Source organism: Rhinoraja longicauda, chromosome 42, assembly GCF_053455715.1.
Source record: "Rhinoraja longicauda isolate Sanriku21f chromosome 42, sRhiLon1.1, whole genome shotgun sequence".
Taxonomy (NCBI): Eukaryota; Metazoa; Chordata; class Chondrichthyes; order Rajiformes; family Arhynchobatidae; genus Rhinoraja; species Rhinoraja longicauda.
In genome coordinates, this window is record NC_135994.1 from 6396194 (window position 1) to 6411900 (window position 15707).

At 42.9% G+C, this 15707-nt stretch overlaps 1 protein-coding gene across 4 annotated transcripts in view; it reads left to right on the forward strand.

Moving 5' to 3' along the window:
- Nucleotides 1-15490, forward strand: part of LOC144611981 (cytoplasmic dynein 1 intermediate chain 2-like) — a 51652-nt gene extending 36162 nt beyond the window's left edge. For all 4 annotated transcript variants that reach the window (XM_078431359.1, XM_078431357.1, XM_078431356.1 and 1 more), the window contains 8 exons: nucleotides 169-294; nucleotides 3437-3583; nucleotides 3789-3902; nucleotides 4952-5085; nucleotides 7637-7781; nucleotides 8724-8864; nucleotides 11756-11881; nucleotides 12472-15490. In XM_078431359.1, coding sequence (XP_078287485.1) covers nucleotides 169-294; nucleotides 3437-3583; nucleotides 3789-3902; nucleotides 4952-5085; nucleotides 7637-7781; nucleotides 8724-8864; nucleotides 11756-11881; nucleotides 12472-12585 — 1047 coding nt within the window. In that variant the 3' untranslated portion in view covers nucleotides 12586-15490. The remainder of the gene's footprint in view (nucleotides 1-168; nucleotides 295-3436; nucleotides 3584-3788; nucleotides 3903-4951; nucleotides 5086-7636; nucleotides 7782-8723; nucleotides 8865-11755; nucleotides 11882-12471) is intronic.
- The last annotated feature ends 217 nt before the right edge of the window (nucleotides 15491-15707 follow it).

Genomic DNA, 15707 nt, shown 5'->3' on the forward strand with positions numbered 1-15707 from the left:
TTGCATTAGCTCCTGTGAATTAAACACATTTGTTTCTTTCCCTCATCTCTATCTTTTGTTTGTTTGTTTGTTTTTATGTCTTGTTTGCTCTGTAAAGCGTCTTTGAGTATCCTGAAAAGCGCTATATAAAATAAATGTATTATTATTATTTTTATTTTTGTTAAATAGTATCCAGAACTACTGGTTGCATCATACACTAACAATGAAGATGCTTTGAATGAACCTGATGGTGTAGCCCTTATATGGAATATGAAGTTTAAGAAGACAACTCCAGAATACATCTTTCACTGCCAGGTATTGTACAATCTGATGAATGTCTTTTACGTCTATTCAGTTAAAAAATTCTAGCTTTTTCTAACAAGTGTGATAATCGTGTAGATTCTATAGTATTGTCTAATGATCAGCATTAACTTTTACAGTAAACCTGCTGTGGTATTAATATTTAATCAAACTGCAATGTTTTGGATTATTTTTAATGTGCATGTATAAAGTTGCAGTGCCTGTGTTCAACATCGTGATTTCTCCAGTTTTTCTACATTGAACCATTTCTAAATCTGAGCACTGGCGGACAATCACTGCTGTTGGCACCACTTCTGGTTCATGACACAATCGGGAGCGAGATTCACATTCGGTTCATTCAGCCAATCAGTTGCATGACAAGGAACCGCAAAAGGGAAATGTGATAAAGCCATATAAAATGTTTTGGTGATGTTGATTAAATGTTAAGCATTGGCAAGGACACTGTAGATAACGTCCAATTCTTTGGACACTGCCACAGAAGGCAGACAACAACCTGTCTTCATTATCCAGGTCATAGAGCATAAGAGCAGGGAAGTTATGGTACAACGTTTCAAAACATTGGCTAGGTCGCAGCTGGAGTATTGTGTGCAGTTTTGGTTGCCACAGTACAGGATGTCATAGAGTCATATGGCATGGAAACAGCCCCTTCAGTCCAACTTGCCCACGTCGATCAAGATGCCCCATCTATACTAGTCCCACCTGCTTGCGTTTGGCCCATATCCCTCCAAACGTTTCCTGTCCAGGTACCTGTCCAAATGTCTTTTAAATGTTGTTATAGTATCTGCCTCAACTACTTCCTCTGGCAGCTCATTTCGTATACCCACCACCCTCTGTGTGGAAAAGGTTGCCCCTCAGGTTCCTACTTAATCTTTCTCCTCTCACCTTAAACCTATGCTCTCTTGATCTTGATTCCACTACTCTGCATAAAAGACTCTGGACATTCACCCTACATATTTCCCTCATGATCTTATATACCTCTATATGATCATACCTCATCCTCCTGCGCTACAAGGAATAAAGTCCCAGCCTGCCCCAACCGCTCCCTATAGCTCAGGGCCTCATGTCCTGGCAACATACTCATAACTCTTCTGGGCACTCTTTTCATCTTATCAACATCTTTCCTATGACAGTGTGGCCAAATCTGAACACAATACTCCAAATACAGCCTCACCAACCTCTTGTACAACTGGAATATCACATCCTAACTTCTATGCTCAATATAGTGACTGATATAGGACAATGTATCGAAAGCCTTTTTGACCACCTATTCTCCCTGTGACACCGCTTTCAAGGAACTGTGTGCCTGCACTCCCAGATCCCTCTGCTCTACAACACCCCTTAGGGCCCTCCCATTCAGTGTGAAGGACTTGACTTCCTGCTTTGACTTCCCAAAATGCAATAGCTTACACTTGTCTGCATTAACTCCATTGACCATTCCTCAGCCCACTTCACAACTGATCAAGATCCTGCTGTCATTTTTGACAACCACCTTTGCTATCTACGATATCACCCACTATAGTGTCATCTGCAAACTGCATGCCTTATACATTCTCATCCTATTCATTGATATAAACCACAAAGGGCCCAGCACCGATAGCTGAGGTATGTCACTAGTCACAGGTCTTCAGTCTGAAAAAACAACTTTCCACCATCACCCTCTGCTTCCTTCCATGATGCCAAATCACTGTTCAGTCTGCTAGCTTTCCCTAGATGCCATGCGATGTAATCTTCCAGAGCAGCCTACCATGCGGAACCTTATCAAAGACCTTGCTGAAGTCCATGTAGACAATGTCGCCTTCATCAAGCTTTTTGGTTACTTACTCAAAAAACTCAATCGGATTTGTGAGACACAATTTCCCATGTACAAACCATGCTGACAATCCTTAATCAGCTCCTGTGTATCGGAATTCATATATATCTTACTCCTTGGATTACTCTCCAGCATCTTGCCTACCACAGATGTTAGGCTCACTGGTTTATAGTTCCCAGGCTGTTCATCTCAGTCCTTCTTAAATAGAGGCACAACATTAGCCATCCTCCAGTCACCCAGCACCTCTTCGAATGTGATTGCACTGGAGAGGGCACAGAGGAGATTCATCAGGATGTTAGACACAAAATGCTGGAGTAACTCAGCGGGTCAGGCAGCATCTCTGGAGAGAAGGAATGGGTGACGTTTCGGGTCGAGACCCTTCTTCAGACATGTCGGGAGTGGGCGGTACAGAGATAAAATGTAGTCGGAGACTGTAAGACTGATGGGAGAACTGGGGAGGGGATGGAGAGAGAGGGAAAGCAATGGCTACTTGAAGTTCGAGAAATCAATGTTCATACCGCTGGGGTGTGAGCTGTCCAAGCGAAATATGAGGTGCTGTTCCTCCAATTTGCGCTGGGCCTCACTCTGACAATGGAGGAGGCCCAGGACAGAAATGTCAGATTGGGAATGGGAGGGGGAGTTGAAGTACTGAGCTACCGGGAGATAAGGTAGGTTTAGGCAGACTGAGCGAAGGTGTTGAGCGAAATGATCGCCGAGTCTGCGCTTGGTCTCACCGATGTACAGGAGTCAACACCTGGAACAGCGGATACAATAGATGAGGTTGGAGGAGGTGCAGGTGAACCTCTGTCTCACCTGAAAAGACTGTTTGGGTCCTTGGATGGAGTCGAGGGGGGAGGTAAAGGGACAGGTGTTGCATCTCCTGCGGTTGCAGGGGAAAGTACCATGGGGTGGTTTGGGTGGGAAGGGACAAGTTGACCAGGGAGTTGCGGAGGGAACGGTCTCTGCGGAAAGCAGAAAGGGGTGGAGATGGGAAGATGTGGCCAGTGGTGGGATCCCGTTGGAGGTAGATCCTCTGTCACTTCATCAGGATGTTGCCTGGGATGGAGTGTTCCAGTTATGGGAAGAGAATTGGAGTGGCTTTGTTGTTTTCACTGCAGTGGAGGAGGCTGAGCAGGGACTGATTGAGGTGTAAAGATTTGAGAGGCTTGTGGTGAATATTCAGAAACTTTCCCCGTGGTTTAACATCCTATTCAAAAAGTGCTCAAGGATGAAATGTAAAGATGGAATGTCAATATGAATAAACTGTTTTTAATCTCTACTTCTCAATGAAAAGACATGATCATATTTAATTGTTTTCTATTTCAGTCAAAAGTCATGTCTGCCTGCTTTGCACAGTTTCATCCAAATCTTATGGTGGGTGGAACATATTCTGGTCAGATTGTTCTTTGGGATAATCGCAGTAACAAGAAGACGCCCGTCCAGCGGACTCCACTGTCCGCTGCAGCTCACACGGTGAGAATAATCCTTACGATACCATTGACAGAAAATGTTGCCATTCAAATCTTAAATCACACACTGATCCAGCGAATGAAGTGGTGGTAGGATTTGGGAAGTGCATCCAATAGAAGAATAAAATTGTCCTTTAAGAGACCTGAGTAAATAGTTACTTTCTGCATCTTTTACAATGACCTTTTGGTATAATTGTTCTACAATACAGCATCCTGTGTACTGTGTCAACGTCGTTGGCACTCAGAACGCTCATAACTTGGTCAGCGTTTCCACTGATGGAAAACTGTGTACCTGGAGCCTGGACATGCTGTCTCAGCCACAGGTAAGGAACTTGCATTTTGTTATTATCAGCTTTTTGTTGATGAATAAGTTAGAATGAAAGAAAAGTTGTTTGATTCTTGCAAGTTTTAGGGGAAGAGAATTTGAATGGAATTATGGTGGCAGTCGGTTGCACCGCCAGTGTGGGTGGGGTGGGAGGTGCAGGTTTTGGTGAGGTTCAAGAACTGTGGAGATAGACTCTTAGCAGGCCAGGTCTAGTTTGACTGGAAGAAGGCACAGAGAGAGAATTGTTAAAAGAGGGAAATCAAGATGAGGATTTTTGAATTGAATTTGCTTGGAGAAAGGGATCCAATAATTTCGTTTAGAGATACAGCGCGGAAACAGGCCCTTCGGCCAGCAAGTCCACACCGACCAGCGATCCCCGCACACTAACACTATCCTATTAGGGACAATTTATAATGTTACCAAGCCAATTAACATACAAACCTGTACATCTTTGGAGTGTGGGAGGAAACCAGAGTGCCTGGGGAAAACCTATGGGGAGAACATACAAACTCCATACAGACAGCACCCCAGGTCAGGATCGAGCCTGGGTCTCTGCTGCAACTCTACCGCTGTGCCACCATGCCACCGTAGTTGATTAGAACAGATGTGGTAGATAAACAGTGTGTAGAAAGGAACTGCAGATGCTGGTACATATCGAAGAATGACACAAAGTGCTGGAGTAACTCAGTGGATCAGGCAGCGTCTCTCATTGGTAAATAAACAGGTTAGGATGTGGATGGTGGAATTTTGGACAGAATGGGGTGTATGCAGGATCAGGAAATTTGGCTTGAACAGACAAAGTTGCAGGGTTTGGAACTGGTGAAAACAAGACATGAAAAATCTGGCAATATTGTAGCGATCGGAATAGGCAGTTCTGTGGGTGGATTGGGTGTGGGAGCCATGCATTTGGTCTCACTAATGTAGAGCTGTTGAGATTTGTCACATCAGAAATATTAGCCCTTAGCCTTTTCCCTTGCATATGATAATTGATCTAAATGCACAATGTTGTATCCTTCACTTAAAAAAACACTTGATTTTATTTTGCAGGATAGTATTGAGCTGGTACACAAGCAATCAAAGGCAGTGGCTGTAACATCCATGTCCTTCCCACTGGGGGATATCAATAACTTTGTCGTGGGCAGTGAAGAAGGCTCAGTGTATACAGCTTGTCGCCTTGGCAGGTATGGAGAATGTACTTGTGGAGCAAATTTACTATAATAATACAAATATATAAGGCCATCAGCGTATTAGTTATTCAACTAAGGCCAATGCTAATGTTCTTGGCCATGAGTTTCAGCACAGTTGCTGAACAGGTGAGATGATGGAGATCAGAGATAGTGAGTGTGGCTCAGTTTGTGTGGCCATGATAGTTCAGGCAGGGCAGGATGGAGGGTGTTGAGGATGGGCAGTATACCGGACAGGACAACGGGAAAAACGAGGAGAAGGAATAGAAACACAGAAACATAGAACAGAGGAGGAGGCCATTTGGCCCTTCGAGCCTGTACGCACCGCCATTCATTGTGATCATGGCTGATCATCCACAATCAATAACCCGTGCCTGCCTTCTCCCCATATCCCTTGATTCCACCAGCCCCCAGAGCTCAATCCAACTCTCTTTTAAATCCATCCACTGAATTGGCCTCCACTGCCCTCTGTGACAGAGAATTCCACAAATTCACAACTCTCTGGGTGAAAAAGTTTCTTCTCACCTCAGTTTTAAATGGCCTCCCCTTTATTCCTAGACTGTGTGGCCCCTGGTTGTGGACTCCCCCAACATTGGAATTAGATCATGAGAACAGGACAAGCAACTCGCATGCAAAGAACAAAACTTTACTCTAAACAATTTTTCTATATTTGTATTGTTATTATAGTAACTTGAGATATTTGTATTGTTAGTTTGATCATTTAGCCTTGACAGAAAATCACTGCATTTATTCTTGCTCTGCTACTTGAGTTATAGTAATTGGGTATCATTGTCAATTTTATTTTTTTAATTGGTACAGCTTATCTGTAAGCAAAATCTCACATTAGTCCATCTCTGGCCCCTGCCCTCATAGCTTGAGTTCAGCTCATTATTGTGCCCCCCACTCTCCCACCCTTGAGTTACAGCTACATTTCTGCTGTTTGGGTACAGCATTCCTGCTCTGTGATAAATAGATCTCACAACTTTAGTTAACAAGGATTCACTTGGGAAATGCAACTTTCCTCCTGAATCTTACCCTTCTGCTTTTCTCTCTTGTGATGCTTGGTCTGAATACCGTTGCATCTTCGCCCATTACAAAACATAAAATTAAATGTAAACTTCTAAAATTTACACTCATTATTCCAAACTGTGGAACATAGGCATACTACATTGAATTGCAATTAATCCTTAAATAATGTCCACCAGTGAATTTGCTATATAAATTAAGCCGTAAGAACGAACTGCTAGAAATCCTCATCTGGCAACAATTGTGGAGAGAGGAATTGAGTTAACATTTCAAGTTGATGACTTTTCATCAGATCTGGGAAAAAGGTGAAAACCAGTGTTTTAAGTTGCGGAGAAGGGGAAAGGCAGGGGAAGAGAACAAAAGGCCAAATCTGCGATAAGGTGGAGAGCAGGAATGACAGAACGGATAATGTTGCAAGGCCAGAGAGGCTGGCAATGAGGCAGGATGAGAAAACAGAATATCATCCTCGCCGAGGTGTAAATGAGAAAAGTAGAATCATTATCTGAAACTGTTGAACCCATTATTGAGTCTGGAAGGTTTTAATGTGCCCTGTCAAAAGACTTAAAGGCAGAATTAATTGTGAATATCAAAAAGTTATGGGGAGGAAGAAAAAGAAGAATATTGAAATAAAGAAAAAGAGGGAGATGATATTAATTGAGAGTCAAAAGATAGACAAAAAATGCTGGAGTAACTCAGCAGGCCAGGCAGCATCTGTGGAGAACATGGATAGGTGACGTTTCACAGAGTGCTGGAGTAACTCAGCGGATCAGGCAGCATCCTTGGAGAACATGGATAGGTGACGTTTCACAGAGTGCTGGAGTAACTCAGCGGGTCAGGCAGCATCCTTGGAGAACATGGATAGGTGACGTTTCAGGTTGAGACCCTTCTTCAGACTGAGTCTGAAGGTTGAGACCCAAAACGTCACCCATTCCTTCTCTCCAGAGATGCTGCCTGACCCGCTGAGTTACTCCAGCATTTTTTGTCTACCTTCGATTTATACCAGCATCTGCAGTTTGTTTCCTACACATTAATTGAGAGTTAGAGAGAGAGAGATAATCAGCTGATGGAGCCATTGCCAGAGACCCGGGTTCAATCCTCACCTGGGGTACGTACATTCTGTGTGGAGCTTGCACACTCCCTGAGACCATGTGTGTTTCCTCAAGGTGCTCCGGTTTAACTCCCACATCCCAAAAATATGCCGGTTGTTAGGTCAGTTGGCCTCTGTAAATTACCCCAAGTGTGCAGGTAAGTAGTAGAATCTGGAGGGAGTTGATGAGAATGTGGGGAAATAAATACATAGTATTACAAAGGATCAGTGTAAATATGTGGTTGATGGTCAGCACGGATTTAGTGGGTCGAAGAGCCTGTTTCCGTGCTGTATCTCTCTACAACTCATGGCTGGATTAAAATGCAACGTACAAGGAAAGTCAAGCTGGTCGAAAGGTATTCGGTCCCACACAGCTGCTGAAGCAAGAACACAAATTTTGAATTTGCAAAGTGAATGTTTGTCTATAAATTACAGCAAAGCCGGAATCATTGAGATGTTTGAAGGACACCAGGGTCCAGTGACAGGGATCCATTGTCACACAGCAGCCGGAGCAGCGGACTTCTCTCATCTCTTCATCACTTCATCATTTGACTGGACTGTGAAGCTTTGGTCAACTAAGGTAAGTACCAATGGATATTAGCAGACTACACTGATATGCTTCCACTGAGTATTTAAGCAACCTTTTCCATGATCACATTGCTGTTAGAGATTTTCCAACAAATGACTATTACAAAAACTGAGGTACAACTGAACGAACTTTATTGAGAGAGAGAGAGAGAGAGAGAGAGAGAGTGAGTCATACAGAGCACAGGAGTCTGTACGAGTTCCTTCCCCTCCCCCCCCCCCCTCCCTGTGCTAATGCTGCAACACACCTCTTTTATACATTGATTGAAAACCAAAAAGCGTCCAGACAATGGCAACTGATAAGTCCCTCGGGGTAAAAGGAATCAACAGATAGCTGACTAAGACCTGTTAATTACTTGTGCCCTAGGCAGTTTCGGTAAATGGTCTTGCAAAACAACTTCTGGTCTTGCCAGTAATTATCTTATAGGTACAGACACAGACAGAATACACAAGGTAACAAATACATAAATTTTCCATCAATTGCCACCAATACCAAAAGTGATCTGAAATACTAAAGACTGGGGGCATAGCTTTAAGATGAGAGGGGCAACGTTTAAAGGAGATTAAAAGACATTAGAAGACATTTGGACAGGTACACGGATAGGAAAGGTTTCGAGGAATATGGCAGAAACACGGCAGGTGGGACGAGTGCAGATAGAGCATGTTGGAGAGCATGCACGTTGGGCCGAAGGGCCTGTTTCCATAAGACAATTAAATTTTGATCTGGGTCTTAGACCTACTGATGTGGGAACAGTATTTACTCAGTGTGATGTTCACCACAGCCTGCTATCGTGGGTTGTTATTGTGGATCACTTAAAAGTGATAGTCGGGGCATTGTACCTGCTTTGCTTAGCTTTTATTCATCTTTTAATGTGTCTAAAGAGTGTTGTGTAGACTGCCTGCCTATCCCCAAGTCAACAGAATTTCCTTTTTTTAGAGCAACAAGTCCTTGTATTCCTTTGAGGACAGTTCCGACTATGTGTTTGATGTCATGTGGTCTCCTATCCACCCAGCACTCTTTGCCTGCGTTGATGGTATGGGTCGACTCGATCTTTGGAATTTGAATGAAGATTCCGAGGTGAGTCAATAAAATCAATGGCTGTAAATCAAGATAGACACAAAATGCTGGAGTGACTCATCAGGTCAGGCAGCATCTCTGGAGAGAAGGAACTGGTAACGATTTGGGTCGAGACCCTTCTTCAAACTGTTCGAGATAAGCAGTCTGAAGAAGGGTCTCGACCCAAAATACCATCTATTCCTTTTCTCCAGAGATGCTGCCTGATCGGCTGAGTTACTCCAGCATTTTGTGTCTATCTTCACTGTAAAACAACAATGAAATTGGGCAAAAATATATTTAAAGTGTCCCTAAATGACTTTTGGTTGGTGAATATATTATTTAATGGCAATTTTGGTCAACAAAATGTATTGAAGATGTGCAAGGCAAGTTTTTTTTACAGAGGGTGGTTAATCCCTGGAACATGTTGCCAGGAGGTCAAGTCAAGTCAAGTCAATTTTATTTATATAGCACATTTAAAAACAACCCACGTTGACCAAAGTGCTGTACATCTGATTAGGTACTAAGGAAAAAAATGAAACATACAGTAGCACGCAAACAGTGGATACAGGATATAAGGATACAGAGACCATAAATCAAAATGAGTCTGCTCTGCCCAGATCCCAAAGTGACTTTGTAGTGGTGGTGGTGATGGAAGCAGATATGATAGTGGTGTTTAAGAGACTTCTTGATAGGCACATGGATATGCAGGGATACGGGTTATGTGCAGGTAGATAGGTGATGGTATTGGCATTATGTTTGGCACCGACATTGTGGGACGAAAGGCTGTTCTTGTGCTGTACAATTCTATGTTTTATATTGGAACATCATTCCACATAAGAGTGGAGAATGCAGATTGGATTTCCCTTAGAGTTTCTAATCTCTGAATCAAGGCAGCCGGTTTGAGCAGTCATGGAACTCTATGGAAAATAAATCAGACTATTCTGAATATTGAGACACAAAGGCATAGATATTAGATTTTGCTTCTTTTGGTGTGAAAAATATGTACCAACCCCTCACAACTCCTGCAAAACAAAATGTGAAATTGGGTAAAAATACATTTAAAGCAACCCTAATGTGATTTTCACACACATTCACGTGATAAAGAAGAGTTGTACATTTCACTTCAGGAATTCATGCAAAATGTGCAGTTGCCACGTGGAGAAACGTCACAGTTAACGGTCTCTTCCCATTATAGCCACAGTACTTGGTATACTTGCATAAAGGAGCAGTGATTAGTGAAGGGAGCTCCACTAGATTGCTTTCCATAATCCTGCCCAGGTCACACCAAAGGCTGGCAAATGCTGGGTAAAAACATTGATGTGCCCTTTAGTTGACACCTAATTTCTAGATCCTACACCGTGTGTTCCTGTTCTTTTGTAAATGGCGAAGGTTGTAAGTTGATCTTGGGAGCTCTCAATTATGCCTGCAATGGAGGTGAACTGACCTGTGACATTATTCAGCTTGTCACCGATGCCAGGCAGATATCAACTGCACCAAGGTGAATCGTGCGCGGAAGTGGCCAAGCCAATTTCCCGATTTCTCCATTAAAACCATTTGCAAAGAATCCCAGTTTCTTGGCTTGTCTCCACATTGTTTTCTTCAGTTATGGGAATGTGATGTGGGAAGCTTCGTATGTTTCTAACCTTGCTGTGACGTGTGAGAGACATCAGGTGGTTGCTGAACTTGATGACGTAAAATCGATTGACAAACCAATCTTTAGCTGTGGAACAACAGGTAACATTTAGCAGCAGAGAAGTGACTGTTGACCAGAACCTCTAGTGCAGCTGAAGGATGTGCTGGAATGGACAGTATCCCATGGCATCAAAATTCTGTGGGAAATGTCACCTGGTCCACTTCTCCCAAGATTGGATTGGGTCGTCAACCACAGACCTTGGATCAGGGACTCGTGGCATTCCAGCAGTCTTGTGTGTGGTTGAGGGGTGTTGATGGGAAGGGAGTGAAAAGGTCATTATTTGACTGGCACGTGTGCTGGGGGCAAGGGGTCGGAGCTCGTCTGAAGGCTCATCAGTCGGTGGGACCGGGAACCCACCCGAAGGCTGGTCGCTCGGCGTAACCGGGAGGGAGCTGGAGACGTGGGACGCGAGGAGCAAGGGCTGGCAGGAGGGTGAACTGGGGTAATGCCTCCAGCGCCTTCAAGGTCGGCTGCAGGGGGCGCCCCCAGGACACAAAGATGGCCGGGAGAGGAGAGGGACGTCGGTTCACGGGAACTTGTCCAGTACTGGTCGAGCACGCGGGCCAACCGGACTTTGAACCGCACCAAAAATGGCAGCTCCTGCATGTGTGACATGTGCAAAAAGCATTTCACTGTGCAGTTGCATTTGTGACACATAAAGTATAGAATATTGGTGATGGGGGGGTGTCAAAATGGCAGAAGAGTGGTGAGCGATGCGTGGGGGAGGTGGTGGAAAGTTACTCTTGTACTTACCCAAGTCCTCCTGTATTCTGCTGCCTTCTTTTAATGAGTATGTTGTCCTGGGATTATTCATATTGCGCATTTCCGGGACATTATGTCATGTTCCCTTAAAATACTTAAGTTACATACCACAGCTATGATATCAGCACAAGGTTCTGTCACACGACAGTCACATCAGGGTGACGAGCGACTCTGTAATGACATAAAACAAGCCAGAAATAGTGTGAGTCACTACCAGAAAAATCAATCTTCTACTGCTTAAAAGAATGCTGCACAATTAGAATGCTGCACAGTTAAATATTCTTCAAGCAAGGCCGGACCACTCGTTATGACATGGTGATTCACGATTTATTACCTTAATACTTTGTGAATGTGAAAGCCAGATTGATTCTCATTGCTTTATTATAGTGTTTTAATTTTTACACAGTATAAAAATAGCTTCTCCACTTGAAAGTAAACCATGATTTGTGAAATGCAGGTTCCCACTGCCAGCGTCACCATGGAGGGAAACCCTGCGTTGCATCGTGTGCGTTGGGCGCAGTCAGGACGAGAGATTGCGGTGGGAGATTCAGAAGGTCAAGTGTTGATTTATGACGTTGGCGAGGTAAGGGTTTGCCTTCAAAGGTTATTAGTTGCTTTTCCCACCTCTTCTACAGAGTGCACTGGTTTGGTGGAGTTCAGCATTCCCAGCTCCACCATCTCCACAGGCTTCCATCAGCCACCAGCTGGATGTTGACATGGTTGGAGTCATTGCAATACAGCCCAGCTCTAGGAGTGGCTGTGGTAGTGACAGCCACAATCTATAAATAAATGGCTGACATTAATGACTCTTTATAAATATGATGAGGCACGGTGGCGCAGCGGTAGAGTTGCTGCCTTACATCGAATGCAGCGCCGGAGACTCAGGTTCGATCCTGACTACGGGCGCCGTCTGTACGGAGTTTGTACGTTCTCCCCGTGACCTGCGTAGGTTTTCTCCAAGATCTTCGGTTTCCTCCCACACTCCAAAGGCGTGCAGGTTTGTAGGTTAATTGACTGGGTAAATGTAAAAATTGTCCCTAGTGGGTGTAGGATAGTGTTAATGTTCGGGGATCGCTGGGCGCGCGGACTCGGTGGGCCGAAGGGCCTGTTTCTGCGCTGTATCTCTAAATCTAAAAAAATCTAAACGTGAATATTGTATGTTTTACTTTTCAGCAAATTGCCGTTCCACGGAATGACGAATGGAACAGTTTTGCCCAAACGCTTGTTGACCTGAAGGCAAATGGGAATGACGCCGAGGAGGAAGCTGCAACAGGTCTCCCAACATAACTGGTTGTTCCAGAGGCTTTGTCACATTCTCGCAATTTATTAGTGGAGGAAATTGCTTCCATTCTTACTAGCGCAACTAAGCTTTCTCTTTAGCCTCTCCTTACTAAATGATTATGTAGAGTATAATATGTGGATTGTGCCAATTTCCTCATGCGATTCAATATATCTTCAGGACTTCCTACTTGGCTGGTAACGTGTTTCGTGTCCAGTTGTCTGGTTAGTCTCCAGTGTCACTTGTGAATAAGCCCTCCGGTGTATGTTCTATTAGTAATTGCTCTTCCAGCAATCTAAGGCAGCAGTCCCCTTAATCTGCATGAGTTGTAGAGCAGATCTCTACATCATGATTAGTGAGTGGTCCCGTAATCATGAGACTTGTGGGTTGGAAAGAATCACGATTGAACAACATGTTATGCTTGCATTACTTACAACAGATCCTTTCATCATATACCATGGAAACTTGGAAGATATTCTGGCCTCTGATAATTAGAAAGCCCTTGTTTACAGGACTGAATTGCTGGAATTTACCCAAGCCTCAAAATCCAGTCATTGATTTCAATTCCATGTTGTGTTGCAAGCCTGGGTGTCAGGTGAAAGAATACGTCAAAAAGTACCCACTTATTTTGTAATAAACTATTGTTACATTCCAAGTCAATTATGAAAATCATTGTAATTCTTCACATGTCCAAAAACATTTCAGGTTTCTTTAACATGTGGAATTTCCTTTCCAATTTGCAAGCTCCGAAAATGGATACGAAACTTACAACCATGGGGTTGTAAACAAGGTTATCTAGTCAATGACTGAATGGGAATAGTTTGAGAGTGAAAACAAAAGAATGTAGGAGTTGTGAAATGCCAAGTAGAAAGATGTGGCTGGAAAAATCAGCCTGGGCATGTCCTCCATTCCCAGAGAGAAGAAAAAAAAAGGGGGGAGGGGAGCCAAACAAGCCAGGCAAGTGTCACAGATGGATGACTGATATAGAGAGAAATCAACTTACCTGAAGTTGTAGAACTCAATATTGAGTTCCGAAGGCTGCTATGAGCCCAGACAGAAGATGAAGGGAGGAACTTCCCTTCCAGAAGCATCTAGAACTAGTCTTGGGGATCAGCCACTGGGATGGAGATGAGGAGGGGTTATTTTTCTGAGGATTGTGATTGTCTGAAATGCTCTCTCCCAGGCAGCCATGGAGGCCATTAAGTGTGGGTAAGGCTGTTGGCCAGGTTATTGGATTACATGGGAAGTGAGCATTGTGTGGAACCGGCAGGGAAGTGGAGCTGAGGCCATGGACCAGATTAGTGAGAACCTCAATGGCAGAGCAGATGAGAGGGGCTGGATACCCACCCTGTTCCTGTTCCCTATTTTATCATGGAAATATTCAAACCAAACATAATATCTTTTAAATGTTGACATTCATTTGACTGTTTCTTTAAGCCATTTCAATAAATATTATGTTTTTTTATGGGAGAACATCTTGTAATGTAGACTCACTGATGCAGAAAATAAACTGGTACAAGGGAGATGACTAAAAGGTACACTATAATCGAAGCTTGCTGAAATATAAACATACTGAATTCAGTATAAACATACTGAATTCTTGAACTTTAGGTAACTCCCTTCCCCGTGTCTCACCCTGGTGTGTTATACACCAGAGTTATACACCAGAGAAAAACCTTTTACCCCCAACTTGCCCATGTGTGCATTAATTTCTCCCACTATCCTGCCATCTTTTCCCCTTCCTCCATCTCCTTCCCCCTATATCCCACCCTCTGGCTTCACATTTCACTCATCTCTCCTTATGACACCCTTTTGTCTCCTTTTCATCTCTCGCCTTTGTCCACCTTACTACCAATCAAACCCCCATCACCTGTATTCACCCATCTGTTACAGACCCGAAATGCCCCCTATCCATGTTCTCCAGAGATACTGCCTAATCTACCAAGTTACTCCAGCACTTTGTCTTTTTTATATTTTGTTGTCAGAATTTTTTTATTTTTTTTTAAAACACTGCTTCTGTTGATCAAATGGAATATCTACTTAAGTGTGGGGCAGAAACTATGGTCTGACACCATGGGATCAAATCATTTAAATTACTTGTACTTGAAAAGATTAACAAAAGATGGGAAGAACTGGTTTCTCCACATACCCTTTGCAATTTGTCATATAATTAATTATAAACAGAAACAAAATCAGGATAGGATCCGATTACCAGTCAGGTGGCAGTATTTTCAGTCCAAATAACCATTGAGGCTACACAGTAAATCCACAACTGCTATTTATTCACTTTGTGTTGTATACCATTCACTCACTTAATTTGAAGGGAAAGCTGGAAAATATAACAAGTGCATTCCATGCCTAGGATCCTGGATGTTTCAACAAAATCCTTCACTCTCTGCCTTAATACTGGCTGCTTGGCTCCGTTGGTGTGTAAAACAATAAAACTAGCCTATTCGACTTGCTAATTACACTATTAAGCATAGCTTAATTCTTCACATCTCAAACCTGGTTTCTGAAAAATATCACCTGATTTTTTGAAAGGGTTGAGAAATTAATGTATGATATGTGTATGTTTTTGTTGCAGTAATGTGCAATTTGAATTTAAAATTTAATTTGTATAATTATATTTAAAATGCATATCAAGTACTTATTAAAAAGTTGTTAAATATTTTATCTTCATAGTTATAGCATTTCAAAAAGCAATTTGTTGTGTACAAAGCACTTTAAAAGCATTTAGACATAAGCTGGTTATATAAATGGAGATATTTTAATGAGTTTTTGCTCACAATATAGTTCATTTCACCCTCCTGAAACTAGCTGTAAAATACAAGAAATATCTTGTTCCTATGAGACTTTTCATTCAATGTATTGCAAGCATTATGAATGCAAATAAAGTACAGAACATTCCTTCAATATGCTTTAAATGCTTCTAGTTTCACTTTGTTATATGGAGGCGACACGTGTACATGCTGTGGATTGTTACTTTGACATTACTGAAGAAGGGTCTCGACCCGAAACGTCACCCATTCCTTCTCTCCTGAGATGCTGCCTGACCTGCTGAGTTACTCCAGCATTTTGTGAAATAATTGACACTTGGTTATTGAAACAGAAATTCTTCGTCTAACCTACA